A 17,993-nucleotide genomic window follows, 5' to 3' on the forward strand; every position below is an offset into this window, starting at 1 on the left:
ATAAATCATTTAAAAACTGCATTTCATGTTTTGTAAATTATCTGTCTAATATTAAATGAATATAAATATTAGTTTGATGATTTTGAAATTTTAATCGTGACAAATACGCAACAATAGAAGACTTATGCAGAGGGTCAAACACTTTTGCATGGCACTCTATTAACACTGACAATCAAAATATTGTGCACTAAAAAGAAACCCACTGTTTATCAACACCAAACAACACATTAGAAAAGTTTTGGACAATGTCAGGACAATTTAAGGACAATGAATGACTGTAAAAAATTCATGGCAATCCATCAAATAGGCTTCTTTGAGACGTTTCAGTTCGGGGCAAAGTGGTACAACATTGACCAACAACCTACAGTAGTTCTCCATGATAATTACACTCTTTAAAACTTTGAAAAGTGCGATAAGTCATCAAAACAAGGATATTGTGATTGAATATGCAGTCTAACATAGAGATATTATTTTGTCAATAGGCTCTACCCTCCAGCTGCACGTACAGACCGAGTCACTAAAGAAACTGTCAAGATCAATGGAATCACAATCCCAAAGGACATGGCTGTGATAATTCCCATCTACGCTTTGCATCGAGACCATGAGCTGTGGCCAGAGCCAGAGGACTTCAACCCTGACAGGTAGCTACCAGGGTGTTTCAAAATCTTACAGAAGATTAGTAATTCTGCTCAGCTGCACTACAGGAAAGCATTTGTAAGCGAGATCAAATTTGTACAAAAAAATATCATAGTTTCATTGGCAAACTTGCAACATGATTATTATTCACTGCCTGTCCAGAAAAAAGTCACACACTAATATTTTGTTGGACGGCCTTTAGCTCTGAGAACCACACACTTTCGTTGTGGCATTGTTTCGATAAGCTTCTACAATGTCACAGCATTAATTTCTGTCCAGAGTTGCATTAGTTTTCTACCAGGATCTTATACTGATGATGGGAGAATTGTACAAAGTCTTCTCCAGCACATCCCAAAGATTCTCAGTGGGGCTGAGGTCTAGACTCTGTGGATTCCAATTCATGTGTGAAAATGATGCTTCATGCTCCCTGATCCAATCATTACCTCTGCCGAGGAGGTTATGTGACACCAGGCTTTGTGTGTTCGTCTGTCCATCTGTCTGTCTGTCTGTTAGCAAGATAACTCAAAAACGCCTGGGCAGATTCACATGAAATTTTGAGGGGATGTAGACTATGGTAAGAGGAAGAGCCGATTTAATTTTGGTGGCAATCCGGAAAGGATCCTGGATTCTGGATCACTTTGAATTTTTTAGTATGTTTTAGCATGTGGTCCAAAATATGACAAAAACATCATAGGTTAGTATGTCGTCCAACAAATTGGAGCAAGGTGTCCAGATAGCACAACTGGTTAAGAAGGTGATTTGTAAACAGAACTGTGTCAGAAACGCAGGTTTGATTCCAGCTCATGATCCTTTACTGCATGGGATTCCTGTTTTCCTCTCTATCCTTGGCAGAGGTCTGCACTCTGAGTGCTTTTCTAGTTCACAATGTGACCCCATGAATCCTGGCATTGTCATCTTGGAACATGCCCGTGCAGTGAAGAAAAACTCAATTAATTCATTCAGGTAGTCACCTGACCTCATTCTTTGGACACATAACATTGCTGAACCTGACCAAACCCAGATCATAACCCTAACCCCCATAGGCCTGTAGGCACTAGCCATGATAATAGATAGATAGATAGATAGCTAGACAGACAGACAGACAGATAGATAGACAGATAGATAGATAGATAGATAGATAGATAGATAGATAGATAGATAGATAGATAGATAGATAGATAGATAGATAGATAGATAGATTAAACCTTTATTAATCCCACAGCGGGGAAATTTACAGTGTACAGCAGCAAATAGAACACTTGAATCAAAGAAAGAGTGCAGCACACAATGCACATAGTGCATATATAAAAATAAAAATATTTTCTTCAGAAGAAGAGAAGAAAGCAGTATTTACAGCAAAATTTTTATGAAATTGCACAGCATCATTATTTACATTTTTTATTGTACAGTTTGTAGGTGGGTGAACTGAGACTACTGGGAGCAGGCTTGATTGTAAAGTCTGACCGCAGCAGGAAGGAAGGACCTGCGGTATCTCTCCTTTAGGGTGCTTTCACACCTGTTAGTCCATTAGAGTGGTTCGTTTGGACCCAAAAGTTGTTACAATGTTGCTATTTTCAACTGGTTCAGTTCGCATTCACACCAGTGTTTTCGCAGTTGAACCAACTACGATGAATGTTATATCTCCCCCCAGTCGTTTGGCGGCGCTGTTCACAAAATAAGGTGTTTTAGATGACGTAGGTGAATGCTGATTGGCGCAGCATGTGAAGAGGGAAAAATCCCGGAAGAAAACAACAGGCTGTGTTTATTCCCTGGATTGAGGTTTATTCGTAAACAATGAACTATGCTCTCCTGTTCGTTCTTGTTGCCATATATTCGTATCATTGCTTTATGCAGCAAGCACAAATACTGCTGTTGTTCCAGCATGAAGCTGGCATTCGGTAGGAGAACATTACACAGTCGTTTTTGGCACAGAGAAGATGCATTGCAAGGCATTATCGGAGAAAGCGGGCGATGCTCCACAACCTGTGCAGGTTGCTACGGAAGCTCCCGTAGACCAAAAAGTCTGCTGCACCATCAAGCCGGTCTGAATGGAGACAGGTTTGTGTTCTCACCAGGACCGAACCGAACTGGAGTTCACATAGAAGCGAACCGAGACCACCTTCGGGAGGTGGTTTTTCAGTCCGATCCAAAAAAATCTGGTCTGCTTTCACACCAGCCCAAACGAACCATACTTGCAGGTGTTGCGGACTCCAGTAGGCGTAGGTGTGAAAGCACCCTTAGACACCGCAGGTGAAGCAGTCTGTCACTGAAGGAGCTGCCCAGTGATCTTACTGTTTCCTGCAGGGGGTGGGAGGTGTCCTCCATGATAGACAACAGCTTTGTCATCATCCTCCTTTCTACCACCACCTCCACAGGATCAAGGGGGCAGCCCAGGACAGAACTGGCTTTCTTTACCAGTTTGTTTAGTCTCTTCCTCTCTGCAGCCATGATGCTGCTGCTCCAGCAGACCACTCCTTACATGATGGCTGATGCCACCACAGAATCGTAAAAGGTCTTCAGAAGTGCTCCCTGCACCCCAAAGGACCTCAGTTTTCTGAGCAGGTGGCGTCTGCTCTGACCTTTCTTGTAAAGTGCGCTGGTGTTAGTAGTCCAGTCTAGTTTCTTGTTTAAGTGAACACCCAGGTACCTGTAGGAGTCCACAATCTCAATGTCCGTTCCCTGGATGTTCACTGGTGTAGGAGAAGTGTGTCTGTTTCTGCTAAAGTCCACCACCAGTTCCTTGGTTTTCACTGCATTGATCTGGAGGCAGTTCAGCAGGCACCAGTCCACAAAGTCCCGGTTAAGTTCTCTGTACTCCTCCTCATCCCCGTCTGTGATGAGGCCGACGATGGCAGAGTCGTCAGAGAACTTCTGAAGATGGCAGTTTGTGGTGTGATGGGAGAAGTCTGCAGTGTAGAGGATGAAAAGAAAGGGGGCAAGGACAGTCCCCTGTGGGGCCCCTGTACTGCAGATCACAGTGTCGGACACACAGTCCCCTGCCCTCACAAACTGTGGCCGGTTGGTAAGGTAATCCAGCAACCACACTGTGAGGTGGGAGTCCACTCCTGTCTGCTCCAGCTTGTCCCCCAGAAGCGCAGGCTTGATGGTGTTGAAGGCACTGGAGCAATCATAAAACATGATTCTCACAGTGCGCTTCGTCTTCTCCAGGTGAGAGAGACATCTGTGCAGGAGGTAGGTCACTGCATCATCAACCCCAATGCCGGGCTGGTAGGCAAACTGCAGTGGGTCCAATGATAAGCTCACCGGGGTCGCAGATGACAAAGGACCAACCTCTCCAGGGTCTTCATCAGGTGGGATGTTAGTGCCACCGGCCTGAAGTGGTTGAGGTCCTTGGGGTGCGATATCTTCAGCACCGGTACCACGCAGGATGTCTTCCACAGCTGTGGTACTCTCAGCTTCAGGCTCAGGTTGAAAATATGTTCCACAATCCTGCTCAGCTGATCTGCGCATGACTTGAGGAGCCTGGAGCTGATGCCATCTGGACCCATAGCCTTCCTGATCTTCAGTCTGCTCAGTTCTCTCTTCACCTGGGATGTTGATAGGGACAAGCTGGGGCAGGGGGGCTGTGTGCTGGTTTTGAGTGTGGGGCCCTGTGGAGGAGGGGAGGTGTGATGGTTGGAGAACTGTGGAGCTGTAAGGAGGGGGAATACAGCGGGGGTGGTACAGTCAGCAGGGGGTGCAGACAGATGCAGTGGTGGCTGCTGCAGGGTGGACTGGTCCGGGGGAGGGGTGGCTGACTCTTCAAACCTGTTAAAGAAGGTGTTCAGATCATTCACCCACTCCTCATTTCATCCGCCTCTCTTTGTACCCTGATGCGCCCAGTCACTTTGGAACAGGGTAAATCTGACTTTCTTTCATTGCTCCAGAGTCCAATCTTTATGCTACCTAACAAACTGAAGCCTTTTTTATTTAAGATTATCCTCATTAATCAGTGGTTTTCTTAGAGCTACACAATTGTTTAGTCCCAATCTTTTGAGTTCCCTTCACATTGTGCTTGTGGAAATGCTCTTATTTTCACTATTAAACATAGCTGTGAGTTCTACTGGTGATTTCCTACGATTGTCCAACCACATTTGTTCCTTGAAGAGGATGGTCCAACACTATCCCTCAGGTTTAGGCCCTCAGGCCATAGTTGTTTTCTTTGCTTGATGCAGGGCAATAATTTGACCCTTCTGAAACAGATCAACATCTTTTCTACAACCACAGGATATGTCTTCCAACATGATTGTTTAAGAAATGAGAAGCTACTCACTGCATAAGCTCGGTTTATATAAGTTGTTGCCAGTTGTTGCTATCACTGCAGTGTTGAAATATATTCATCTTTGACAACCTGCAGAATCCATTACCCAATGGAAAGCTCTTACCTATTTGCGTAGTTAAATTCAAGTGGCAACTGTTTTTCTTGGACAGGCGGTGTATAGTCACTCAGAATACATTTTCACTATAATTATCAGGTTTTTGGGTTTTTCTTGCTTAGGCTTAGCTTTCTTCACAGGTATGTGCCAGGAATTGCATTCCAGGCTTCCTTAAATTCATCAATGAGAGACTGCTGATTTGTGGGATGCATTTTTCTGACTGATCAATCCAATTCGTCCCACACAAGCTCAGTTGGAGAGAGGTTTGGAGATTGATGAGGCCTAGCCATCTTTCGAAGATGTTCCTCTTCTTATTTGTCTAGGTAACCCTGAATGAAGAATGCTTGGGGTCATTATCTTGCTTTAAAACTAACTTTTGACATCCAAGTCTTAGTCCAGATGGAATTGCATGATACCAAGTGTCAAGTCAAGACTTTTATTTATCACAAACACAATTATACATAGCATAATGCACGGAGAAATGCATCGTGCAACACACACTATCTATCTATCTATCTATCTATCTATCTATCTATCTATCTATCTATCTATCTATCTATCTATCTATCTAACTGGATGCCTTGTGGGACAGAAAGCCAGTGAAGGTTTTAGAGGCAGAGGTGATGTGTTCACTGGAGTGGGAGTGGGTGAGGACATGGGCAGCAGAGTTCTGGATATACTGAAGTTTGAGGATTTTTGAAGATGAACCATAGAGAATGCTGTTGCAGTTGTCAATTCGGGATGTGATATATGCGTGGGTGAGGGTTTCAGCAGCAGGGAAGGAGAGTGAGTTGCGGAGGTGGGCGATGTTTTTGAGATTAAAGAAGACGATCCAGGTGATCAGGTTGATGTGTTCTTTGAAGGTGAGGTTTGTTACTCTTTTATTGTATGCGCGTCGCATGCTGTTCCGCTAGGGGGCCCTATTACTTCTGTGGCACATGTTATGGTTATTTAGAAAGATCATGTTTTGGCGGGTGTTATTAGTCAGTTGCACATGCTAGAGGCTGTGTAACCTGCTAGAGGCAGTGGACCATACGAGAGGCATAAAAAAATAAATTTCTTCCTGAACTGAACGTGGAGTTATCTTTCGAACTAACATTGGTAGCAGAGCATGGTCAGTAACTACAGAGTTCCGCCTACATTTGAAGAAGGAAAATCCTATGAAAGCTGGAAGAATGAAGTCGTCGTTTGGACAAGAGTTACCGATCAGGGGTCATTTTGTCTCCAACACATTCAAATTCTTCACATGTAAGCCGTTGTAAACCCAGTTATTTTCAGTAGTATAGAAAATTCCGACGCTCCTGAACGCACCATCCGCACTCAGCCGAGAGTTGCACAGACATGCAGCACACCTTCGTGAGGTTAAAAAAAAAAACGCGCAGATGCTAAATTTGCGCCCGTGCCAAGTGGAAGCTCCGACCAGAGGCGCACAGGGGCAAAATTTCGGCCCGGGAGAATTAGTATTATAGCGGCCCACAGACCCCTTCACCTGTATGCACCGATAGCTCAGCAGGTTGTGCCTCCACCTTTAGTGTGGTGGTTGTGAGTTTGAGCCCAGCTTGTGGCATTTTGCCGCCATTCTTCGACATTTTCTCAAAGTACTGTGGTCTCCATCCCCCCCACTTTTAAAAACAAACTCACGCCCTTGACTTCACCTATTAGTGTGCTGATGGTGTAAGAGTGGAGTATTATGGGAGGTTTTTTTCAAGCATAAAATGTTGAATTTTATGTTCTTTGTTTTTGTAGATTCAGTCAAAAGAACAGGCAGAACATCAACCCATATGCTTACCTGCCATTCGGCACCGGGCCAAGGAACTGCTTGGGGATGCGATTTGCTCTGGTGATGGTTAAACTGGCTTTAGTGGAAGTTTTACAGAACTACAGCTTCTCAATCTGCAAGGAGACGGAGGTGAGTAAATTCCATGCTTATATCAATGTATTTGAAAAAGATGACTCTTGACAAACAATATTCTTTGCAAGAAAGAGCAACATGTTTCTGATTTAGCAAATTTTCCATTCCCCAGATCCCTTTGCGGATGAATCCCGAAGGCCTGACTGCACCTATTCGACCCATCAAGCTAAAGCTGGTGATGCATTGCACCGAACCATAAAGTGTGGACAACTAGAAGGTGTTCACAGATGCATTGATCAAGGCTAAGAGGAATTTCTGAATTTCCTATATTAGCAACTGAAATGCTATTAATAAGCTAAATGCTATACGTTTCTAGTTTTTATTTGAAGCCTGCAATCTGATTCCAGTTAAAATCGAGAGAACATGGACAACATGACTGGACTTAATGTGTTTGTGTCAATTGCACCATGACTTCAAGGATTTTGAATTCTTTGAATATGAAAACATGAATCACTATTAGGTAATGATGCAAATATCTTATAAATTCTGTGAAAAATTGAAGACACTGAAAGAGCAAAGTTTTACAAAATGTTCAACATAGTGAGAAACATAAGCTGTCCAGAAGACACATAAATTGTTTTGTATGATCAATGAGGTAGTTAAAATGCTTATATGTAGATACAGGAAACTACAGCAAAATGTACTGTGGAGTAGCACTTTCGAATTATATTGAAACAAAGCATATGATATCTGTATGCTTAAGAAATGAACAAAAAGTAAGTTCTACAGGTATTTAAAGCTGAAGACAACCCCTTGGGTGATCAGATGCTGTTTTGAATTAAAAACTTTCTGTATAAAAAGAAATTCTCCAGAAGGCAACTGTGTTTACTTGGGGTTCTGTCTACTTACTATGGGCTTTCTCTGCTTATTATTGGGCTTTAAATGGCAGCCCTTTCCCTTCTGTGATTTTGGCTCTTTACTTGGTTTTACTTAAACAGGGCTACTTCTACTACTGTTCTGAACCTCGTCTTCTGTATTCTGCTTAAAGTTAGGGCTTTATTAGTCAAATATGTAAAGATGCAGTCTCAAGGCTGTGCAAATATCTTTTATTTCTGCTAAAAGGGTGAATTTAGAAATTACAATGGACTTCTCAGTTTATAAGTAATTCTAAATTTCTCTCCACTCTACCGACTACTTCCGGCGAGGTCACAGTTAATTAGTTTGTTTACCTGTGTTCATTTATTCACAGTAGTTTGTTCATAGTATTAGTTAATGAATCATAATAAATAATTTGGCAGAAAAGGGGAGACAGTGCAGCGGAAATATGGTCCAGTCCGTTGGGTGGCAGCAGTCACCGTTAGCCGCGTCCGACTGGTGGCTGTTTTCCGCCAGAAGAAGCAGGACAACATTAGCTTGAAAGATTGAGTGAGTGTTAATATATACGTCATTGGTTAATACCATTACAGATCGGTGTTTCCAGGTGGGACCTTGTCTCCATGCGGACGACACTTTGAAGTAACTTCGGTAATGTTACCGGACTGAATACTTGAAGTCTTATTGTCCAGCTTTAAGGTGTCGTAATGCTAATGTTAGCCAATACTCAGTGGTTAGCTAACAGCTAGCTATCTAACGTCTTTGCTCAACTTTTGTGTTTTCCCAATAAACAGGCATGCTGTAGGTTGTATTTTGTCAAATACAGTTTGTTGATCCACCTAACACACCTATCTAATACATTAACAGTATTATAGTGTCGCCTAATGTTTTGTAGAGACATTGTGAACGAAAAAGTAAAAGCAAACACCCGACTTAGCTCAGGGCTTAAAGTTTTCCGGCGCCGCGCCGGATTTCCGGCGCATGGAAATGTACCATTGAAAAAATTTCATCCATCTCCATCCAGAAGGCTCCAAGCATGTGCGTCATTGTGCATTCAGTTGCTCCGCTTTAATCAATCAAACTCCAAATCCTACATTAAAAAATATACACCTTCTGTCCAGGCATGCGGCTTTCTGATAGAACTTTTATCCAATTACAGTTCTCTAACTGCGAGTGCGCATCGACTGCTGGGCGCACGAAAAGCTGCGCCCTCTTGGTTCGGCATCGTCAGTGCTGCTGAGCCACTGATAAGAAATAACAGTATCCCACAAACAAAATCCAAATTTGCAAAATTTGTTGGTGTTTTTTGTAATTATATTTAAAGGGAATTACTGGAAACACATTGATATATATTGCATATTATTTATTTTATTTCTGCTTGGACTGTATACCCATTCCACATGTGTCCCAGCCCTGTGGCTGCCTGGTCTTCCAGAGCGCACGGAGCTCCAATCTGTGAGCGGTGCGGTGAAGAATGGAGCAGCTGATCACTGGTCTAGTAGCGTTGGAGCTTGTGTTTAGCACAAAGACGCAGATACTAAAGTTTGCTCAGACTTTGTGTGACAGAGGAGAGAGGATGTGTCTCTGCTGATTAACAAAGAGAGCAGCCGCTGCCGCGATCCCTGAGCCGCGGTGCGTTGACTCGCCCCATTGGCGTAAGTGCGTCAGTGGCGATGCGCGTGCATGTCCCACCAATCCCCATGGTTTCGCCACAAAATAAAAACAAACGGGCTTTATGTATTGAATTTAAAAAAGTAACAAAAACAGAAGTTGTTGATTTTGTTTGATTTCTTAATCTTTAAACATTTTCTATGTGTTTTACAACGGCAAAAGGAAAAAAGGAAACAGCTATTTAGTTTGCTGGCTTTTATTTTGAAAGGAAAAAAAATCAAACATCAAGCCATACGGATTTGTCCCATTATTTTCCTCAGAACATCTGTTTAGTTAAATATGCACAAACTGAATGTAGCTTAGGTGATATTAACCTTTTTTATTTGAGGACATATAGGATGTTTGTAATAATGAGTTAAATAGCTCTCAGCAGATTTTCTGACCTTATGCATCCGAATGATGTCTAGCCACAAACAAAAACTCTCCAATCTCAAGCAAATATTATTAGTAAGAACAGAACAAACGTATGGGTTGTGTAAAATGAATAATGGATAGATAGTTAAATAAGAATGTTCTTAGGCTGCTTTCACCGTTTTTTCTTCCCAAAATATAGATAAAAAAATAGAAACATTTAAATTGAAAGCCAACTGAACAAATTATACAGTGAATACATTTTTTCCCTTATCAAAAACAAACAAAATGTGTGTCAGTTCAAGTTGAAAATCAAATGATTTAAACTAATCACACAGATTATTGAGATTTATCAAATGAGCAGTTACTAACATGCGTATGTGTGGTTATGTGCTACAGAGGGCTTCTTAATCAGATCTTTGTGAGAAATGGGCTGACTCCAGAGGAAAAGGCCAGAGTAGAAGTTCTTCAGCATGTGTCACTTCTCCTGATTCAGTAAACCTTACTTGCAACCTAAGTCATCTGTCTCCAGTGTGTCTCTCTGTGTCTGCCTCCTCATCCTTCTCGACCTTGCTGAACTGTCCACAGCCAAAATATCGTGCACTTAGAAGAAACTCTCTGTGGATCAGCCACCAAAACTGCACATTAGCATAAGGTTGGGACAATGTCAGGACATACATAAGGGACAATGAAAGACTGTAAAAAACTTCATCAAATAGGCCTTCGTTGAGATGTTTCAACCCAGGTCCAAGTTGTAAAACACTCAACAACAACCAACAATAATTCTCCACAATAATTAGAATCTTGTAAAACTTAAAAAAAAGTGTTATGATGGCTTAACCTCCACACTCAAGGATCTGTGATGGATATGCAGTCTAATATAGAGATATTTTTTGTCAATAGGCATGCTGGTATGGTTCCATGATTGGTTCCAATCAACTTGTATGCAGACAGAGGGAGTGTAAGTAAAAGAGAAGTTGGGACACCTGCAGGATTTGGTAGCACCAACTTTCAAAGCTTGATCAACCTCCATTGCTGCAGAACAGCTTTAAGTTGTTAACCCATTCCTTGTAGCCGGAAAAATGAATTTATGTATTATTCTGAAATGTATGTTATTTTTCAGTTTTGGGTAACCTTACCTTTTTTGAACCTTTGGCAGTTCACCACTTACCCTTGTACCAGTTCAAGCTATTCATTGGACTTAAACTAAAAAATAATGAAAAAGTTGGGGTGTTTTAAAACTTTTGACAGTTAGTGTATATTGATGGGATGTATTTAACAAAAGATGACTCTTGACAAGCAATATTTATTGTAAGAAAGAGCAACATGTTTCTGATTTAGCAAACTTTCCATTCCCCAGATCCCTTTGCAGATGTATCCCAAAGGCCTAACTGGACACATTCGACTCTTCAAACTAAAGCTGGTGACGCGTTGCACCGATTTAGAAAGTGTGGACAACAAGGTGCTCACAGATGTATCACTCAAAGCTAAGATGAATTTCTTAAATTGGCAACTGAAATGCTAAACTAACTGCTATAAGTTTTCAGCTTTTATTCGAAGCCTGTAATCTGATTAAAATAGAACATGGACATGACTGAACTTTATGCGTTTGTGTTAATGGCACCATGCCTATAAGAATTTTGGAATTCTTTGAATATGAAAACATGAATCACTATTAGGTAATGATCCAAACATATTATCGACCAAATTTTGTGAGAAACTGAAGAGATTGAAAGAGTAATGTTTTACAAAATGTTCTAAACATGAGATGTCTGGATGACACATATGCACTGTTTTGTATGATTAACTTGGTAGTTAAAATGATTATATGTATTTACAGTAAACTGTAACAAAATGTACTGTGGAGACAATGAAATGACAATAAAACAAAGCATAAGCTAAATTTTGGGTTGTTTATAACCAGATCTTTGCTTGAATACTTAACGGGAGATTATGCTTTGTGAATCCTGTTGTTTTGCCTGCTGTTTGAAGGGTAAGCATCCAACTATGATCCAGTCCATTGCAACACATCCGCATCCCCTTTCACACACAGCATTTCTAATCTTACACTGTTCAGTATCTGAAACTGGAACACTTACAGGACACTCCCATAAGTACATGGAAGCCAAGCGAATACAAGGATCAAGACAGAAATAGATGGCATTAACATCAACAAGAACATTAGTTAAAAATTAACATGGCACACTGTGAAAACAAGCCCTTTTTTCTTAACACAAATATAAAAATAAGGTAATTCCCCATATAAAACAACAAGAAGAAGAAATTCAGTTTACGGCTCCTTTGCGCCATTTCTTTCCCCACTTCTATGGTGTTAGTTATACTGCTGTATTGCAGTGCATTGCAAGTATTTTTTAAAAATATTAATCTTACCTCTAATATTTGCATGCACACATTAACATCTCTACAGTACAATTACTGCATTGTACAAACAGTTTTTATTTATCACAGGGCTTCTGGAGAATATATTGTTTTTCAAACTTGGGACTTGGAAAGAAATAGTTGCCCTGCCTGAGAACCTGAAGCGTTCCTTGAATTTGCTTGAGGTGCACTTACCCCAATAAACATTTGAAAGCATGTCCATCATGAACATGTACACTTTGCACTCATAAACACTCCAAACTGATCCAGGAAGTACCTGTTTGGCTCTGCTAAAGAGGCTAATGACCTGCTGATACAGCAGATACAAGGTACATACCGGTACAAGCATGTGACTCAGCAGCTGAATTAGGTGAGACGGTACCTGGAGCAGGCACTGAGGGAGAGGTGACTGTTAGTTTGTATAGTTACATAACGTTACTTAACTTTCAGAAAGGACCGACTGTTACTAAGGTCGTAAAGGGAAATACAACAAACTATTTGCATATCTTCAAAATCGTATAAATTGTCTTTATTTTAATACCATACAAAAATTTCATTAAGGCTCTTGAATGAAGAAACAACAACCAGCGTTCTCAATGATGTTCGTTAGATCAGAAAGTTTTGTGTATGTTTTGATAAACACAAATAAAAACTAATTATGAACTTGTTTGAGGTTGTCTTAGTTGGTCAGCACTGAGCATCAATCAGACAGAAAACACACTCAGCATAAAGGTGAAATCAATCACTTTTGCCACATTTGGTCATTGCACAACCTGCAGGTCTGGCACAGTTAAATCCGTAAATTGACACAACGTCAGCGGCTCTGAGGTGGAGTCGCGGCATTAATGTTAAAATTATACGGAAAACACCTCCAAATATATCTTGACAGTTCAACTTGTGTTCTAATCTTATCTCTTGCTGACATACAGTGAGTCTGAGGGACAGGGAAGGTGTCAAAGATAAAAAGAGGTACGAAAATCTCTTTCCCAGTTTTTATCTTTTTGCTCTTTTTTCTTGGTTTCTTCCTTCTTCTGTTCTCTCCGTCCCCTCTCCTCGTTCTCCCTGGGCAGTGGTTTCACAGCGTCACCATCCCTTGCTTTGAAGTGAGTAACTTTAGCTCGTGTCATCTGTCCGTAGCCCAGACCTTTCTGGTCCCTCTTCAACACAGTGGGCACTGGCTGCTTCGGCCCCTCTCCCTCGGGCCCCAGTCCGGTTCCTGGTTTCCATCCGCAACGAACCATCATCTTGTAGCTGTTGCTGGAGGGCGGGAGGCAGTAGTAGGGGGCGGGGGGAGGACGCCGCAGACTGAACTGATGCAGAGTGGAGGAGAGATGAGATGAAAAACTGCTGCGGTAGTCACTACGACATATTTCACACCACTGAGGCTGGAGGTTTCTGAGGAGAGACAAGGAGATGACCAGAGTCAGAGAAGAAATGTTAAAGGCACAAATTTATGCTTTTTCAAGTTTGTCTCGACAGAAGTAAATTAACTGGGTTATTTCTAAATAAAAGGTTTTTGGGTACTGCCAAAGAATATTTATCCATCCATCATCTATACACTGCTTCTTCCTCATTTGAGTCACGAGGGGGCTAGAGCCTATCCCAGCTGCTTTAGGGTGAAGGCAGGGACACCCTGGACAGGTACCAGTCTCTGACTAGGCTACACAGAGAAACAAACAAGCACACTCACATTCACATCTGCAGACAATTTATTGTTACCAATTAACCTCAGCATGTTTTTGGACTGTGGAGGGAAACCGGAGAACCTGGTGAGAACGTGCAAAGTCCACACAGACAGATCCCAGGTTGGGATGTGAACCGGGGATCTTCTAGCTGTGAGGTGACAGTGTTAACCACCGATCCACTGTAGAGCTCCAACAAGATAAATTTAAAAAAATGTAACCAGTTTTGTTAATTGGGGTCCTATAAACTCAGGCTAACAGATGTTTTTGTTCATCAAATGGTCAGTAATAAGTGGAAACACAAAGATTTCTGCCAAATAAGGCATCATAGATTAACTGCTCGTAGTGTGCACAGACTGTTGTCACCACTGAGCTCCTGAAAGGCCCATTCTGAGCTGCAGAAAGTTCTTTTAGCTACCCCCTTTTTATCGTGGCCATCAGGAGATCTGTTCATCAGGTGCTTTCACTTTAAGTCATCAAAGTGGACAAAACTGACGATCCACGGTCTGATCAAAATTGCACCAAAGTTTGATTCTAAAGCTGATATGAGGCTTCAGCAGATTGAGTTTGTCACATCAAATGTGCTCCGCCCAAAATTACCGTATTTTCAGTATTAAATTCCTTCTTTGTTCCTTCTTTTTCAATAAAACAAAGGAATTTGTGCAAAAAATGCTTAACTTTGAAAAATGACAAGATTTTGGATTTGTTTAGCCTGCACCTCATTAATTTTCACAGCATTTTTGATTAACTTTCAGAGTGAAATGACAATTTTCTCTCATCACTAACAAAGGAAGGGATACTTCAAGGCCCATTACAAACAGGGGGAATGAGTGCAGAAAACTAAATTTTTTCATTGCATGTATGTCCACCAGACTATTGCCTGGGTGGGACTAATTACAATTATCATTCTTATCTAAAGTCACGCACACAATCACCACCTGCAGGGCCTTTAATGTTGTTCTTTCACCAGTCAGTCATGTTTCTATTTGATTAACGGAATTGTGTACAGGTTATTTACCTGTAAAACCTGTTTTTTCTCTTATTCATTTTCCACAATGCTTTCAGTCTGGTTATTCTTCATAGTGTTTTGACTTAATTCTAATGCATATCATTAAATCTGTTGCATTTAATCCAGCAATGCTTCTACATTCACTCTAATGCTTACTGTAGTAAAGCCTTAGAGGCCTAATGTTTCCTTCAACTTTAACTGGAAGTGTGTTCAGCTCACTACACGGTTATGTATCACACTTACACAGTGAGGTAAATACAAATCAGCCTATTAGTAGCAAGAAACTGCACTAATACCAAATACAGGCATTTAGAATCAAAGTCACCTTTCCACTGTTTTCACACCAGTGAGCACTGATAATTTTTTATGGCATAATGTCCTGCTTGGTATATATTGTATTTACAGCTTTTTAATCATCAAATTTAAGTGAACAATAAAACTGTTTATGTTCACAGAGGTCAAAGATACACTGTTTCACTGTATACAGTAGTGCAGAAAGACTGGAGCATTCTGGGAAGAGGTCAGAATTTCCAGGGAGAAAATTATTTTAAAAAGAATTCCATTTGAATTGAGCAGGTATTGATGAACCTCAGCTTTTTAGATGCAAAAAATGTGATATGAACAATTAGCACAAACAAGATGAGACAAATGTTGTCAAGTGTCTCACTGGACAGAGTGGCTTATCTAATGAAGGACAAACAGAGGAAATATGCGGAGTTTTGGGGAGCCTTCGTAGAGTTTATGAAAGACATACCTTGAGCAGACTATGAAGCAGTTAATTGTTTGTTTATTGGTGTGTTCTTTCTTTTTGTCTTGCTTTTCTTCTTTTTTTTACATTGTTTTTTTCTGTGTATATCTGTTTATTGAATAATAAAAAACATAGTGGGGAAAAACTGTTTATGTAAAACAAAATCAGCTGAGATGTTATGTGATTTAAAAAAAACTCCAATATTTATATTGGCGTCAAAACCCATTATACAGCTGGCGATAATAGTAGATGAGATTGATTTCGGCAAGATTACACTTTGAAAGTGGAAAAGAGTAGCACTGCACAGTCAGGGCACCAGAAAATTGGCAATGTCCAATTAATAAACAAAAAAAATATTAGCGATTTCTCTTTGAGTGTTTTATTTATCAGAAGTAAGGAGGGTCATCATTTCAGTTTCAGTGAATGACACTGTATAGCCTATTAGAAATTAGTATTTGGTTTAAAAAAAATGCATGCAAATAAGTGTTTGCTAACCTGCTATTAGATTGTGTTTCTCTCTGTGTACTTCTCCCATAGTTCAACAACTCCTCCAACACCTCACTGTGGCCTGCTAAGAAAAAATCATAACGGATGAGTTCAATTTCACTTTGCAATCAAACACAGATATATCAATCAGTGTTACTAATGACTTTTATACCTTCTTGTGCTAGGTCTTTGGCATCCCTGCCTTGTGTATCAACCACTCCAACCCAGGCGGCTCCATGGTCTAGCAAGAAACTCAATGCAGTTTTTTGTCCTGACCAGCTGGCACACATCACAGCCGTCCAGAAGAAAGTATCCTGGAGGGAAAAACAAAAGCTCACAAAGCAAATTAAGACAATATATTTCCTTTAACTGAGAGGAAACCAAGCTTTAAGTCTTGTACCTGAAAGTTGATATCGACTCCCTTTGTGACCAGCTCTTTGATGCCAGAGACGTCACCTTCGTGGGCACAGCGCAACAGCCGGAGTCCCTTTAGTTCTGCAGATCTCTCTGAGGTGCTTGTGTCTCTTCTTTGGTCGTCTTCACCTTCACCTCTAATTCCTCTGTGCACTTCAGAATCAGTTGGACTCTGCTGAGCTCCAGCAGCACGGACTCTCCTCCTCAGTCTTCTACTGGACTCTCTGTTCTTTTGTCTCATGTGATGTTCTCTGCCATTCTTCTTGCTATTTGCCCTCCTTGATCCATCTTGCCTTGTGCCATCGTTAATTAGGTTTTCATAGAACTGCCTGGCCTCTTCTCCACTAAGCACACTGACTGTTTTAGAGCTGGATTGTCCTGTTTCAATGCTGAAAACATCCTGCTGGCTGGCAGGAGTAAAGCCAAAAGCAGCCATAAGGAGTGACTAATTTCTGCTATTACAGGTTTCAAGTTTACTGATATTTCACTCAAAGTCGGGGTCCTATTGTATATGTAAGTATGGGCGCTTCAACTGTCTTGCTGCAGCATCTTAGCATCAAGCTAAGTCGGGTGTTTGCTTTTACTTTTTAGTTCACAATGTCTCTACAAAACATTAGGCGACACTATAATACTGTTAATGTATTAGATAGGTGTGTTAGGTGGATCAACAAACTGTACTTGACAAAATACAACCTACAGCATGCCTGTTTATCGGGAAAACACAAAAGTTGAGCAAAGACGTAAGATAGCTAGCTGTTAGCTAACCACTGAGTATTGGCTAACATTAGCATTACGACACCTTAAAGCTGGACAATAAGACTTCAAGTATTCAGTCCGGTAATATTACCGACGTTACTTCAAAGTGTCGTCCGCATGGAGACAAGGTCCCACCTGGAAACACCGATCTTTAAAAGTATTAACAATCGCTAAATCTTTCAAGCTAATGTTGTCCTGCTTCTTCCGGCGGAAAACAGTCACCAGTCGGACGCGGCTAACGGTGACTGCTGCCACCCAACGGACTGGACCATACGTCGTATTTCTGACAGGCCTTGGGTGTATGTACAGATGCCTCGAGCAACTGCCTATTTTTTCCGTAGTCACTTAACACGGCCTGTGACTTTACTATATTCATCGGCGGTCATAGGTGTACAGACGTCAGTGTGAGAAACATAAAAAATACAATAAACCTAAATCGCACTGCACGTAACTCAAAAGCAGACAGCATTTTGTGAGTAGCCTCAACAATGATTCAGCAAAATAGCAGTGACCCGTTTTATTTTTAATCATTAAAACTAAGATAGTAAATACAGGAAGCCCACAAATGAACCCAAATAGAATGAAAGTAATATGACATAAGCCTGCAAATTTTCCCATTGAAAATATCTTAATTGGTTAATTTAAAATGTGTGTACAGATTGTTTTTTTTATTGTGAAACAGGTGCAGGTGAGTCCAGGGAAACTGGAGGAAGTGTAAAAGGGAGAGTCGAGTCTGCGCAGGGACTGATCACAGCAGCAG

The 17,993-nt window shown here is 41.0% G+C and overlaps 2 protein-coding genes across 4 annotated transcripts in view; one reads left to right on the forward strand and one right to left on the reverse strand.

The window, feature by feature from the left end:
* LOC110967068 (zinc finger protein 224-like) overlaps nt 1–8,541 on the forward strand; it is a 36,857-nt gene extending 28,316 nt beyond the window's left edge. For both annotated transcript variants that reach the window (XM_051945079.1, XM_051945078.1), the window contains 3 exons: nt 483–641; nt 6,759–6,921; nt 7,037–8,541. In XM_051945079.1, the coding sequence (XP_051801039.1) occupies nt 483–641; nt 6,759–6,921; nt 7,037–7,123 (409 nt within the window). In that variant the 3' untranslated portion in view covers nt 7,124–8,541. The remainder of the gene's footprint in view (nt 1–482; nt 642–6,758; nt 6,922–7,036) is intronic.
* A 4,100-nt stretch (nt 8,542–12,641) lies between these two features.
* gpank1 (G patch domain and ankyrin repeats 1) lies at nt 12,642–17,642 on the reverse strand. 2 transcript variants are annotated; one of them, XM_022187407.2, is made up of 4 exons: nt 16,464–17,642; nt 16,236–16,377; nt 16,073–16,145; nt 12,642–13,533 (listed from the first exon to the last, which is right to left on the reverse strand). In XM_022187407.2, exons 1-4 carry the CDS (start codon nt 16,911–16,913, stop codon nt 13,092–13,094), a joined length of 1,107 nt encoding a protein of 368 aa, XP_022043099.2. In that variant the 5' UTR covers nt 16,914–17,642; the 3' UTR covers nt 12,642–13,091. The 2 variants fall into 2 exon arrangements, with proteins under 2 accessions (XP_022043099.2, XP_022043320.2); XM_022187628.2 differs by having other exon boundaries at nt 16,073–16,148; nt 16,464–17,566.
* Between the last annotated feature and the right edge of the window lie 351 nt (nt 17,643–17,993).

The sequence above is a fragment of the Acanthochromis polyacanthus genome, chromosome 3 (genome assembly GCF_021347895.1).
Source record: "Acanthochromis polyacanthus isolate Apoly-LR-REF ecotype Palm Island chromosome 3, KAUST_Apoly_ChrSc, whole genome shotgun sequence".
Taxonomy (NCBI): domain Eukaryota; kingdom Metazoa; phylum Chordata; class Actinopteri; family Pomacentridae; genus Acanthochromis; species Acanthochromis polyacanthus.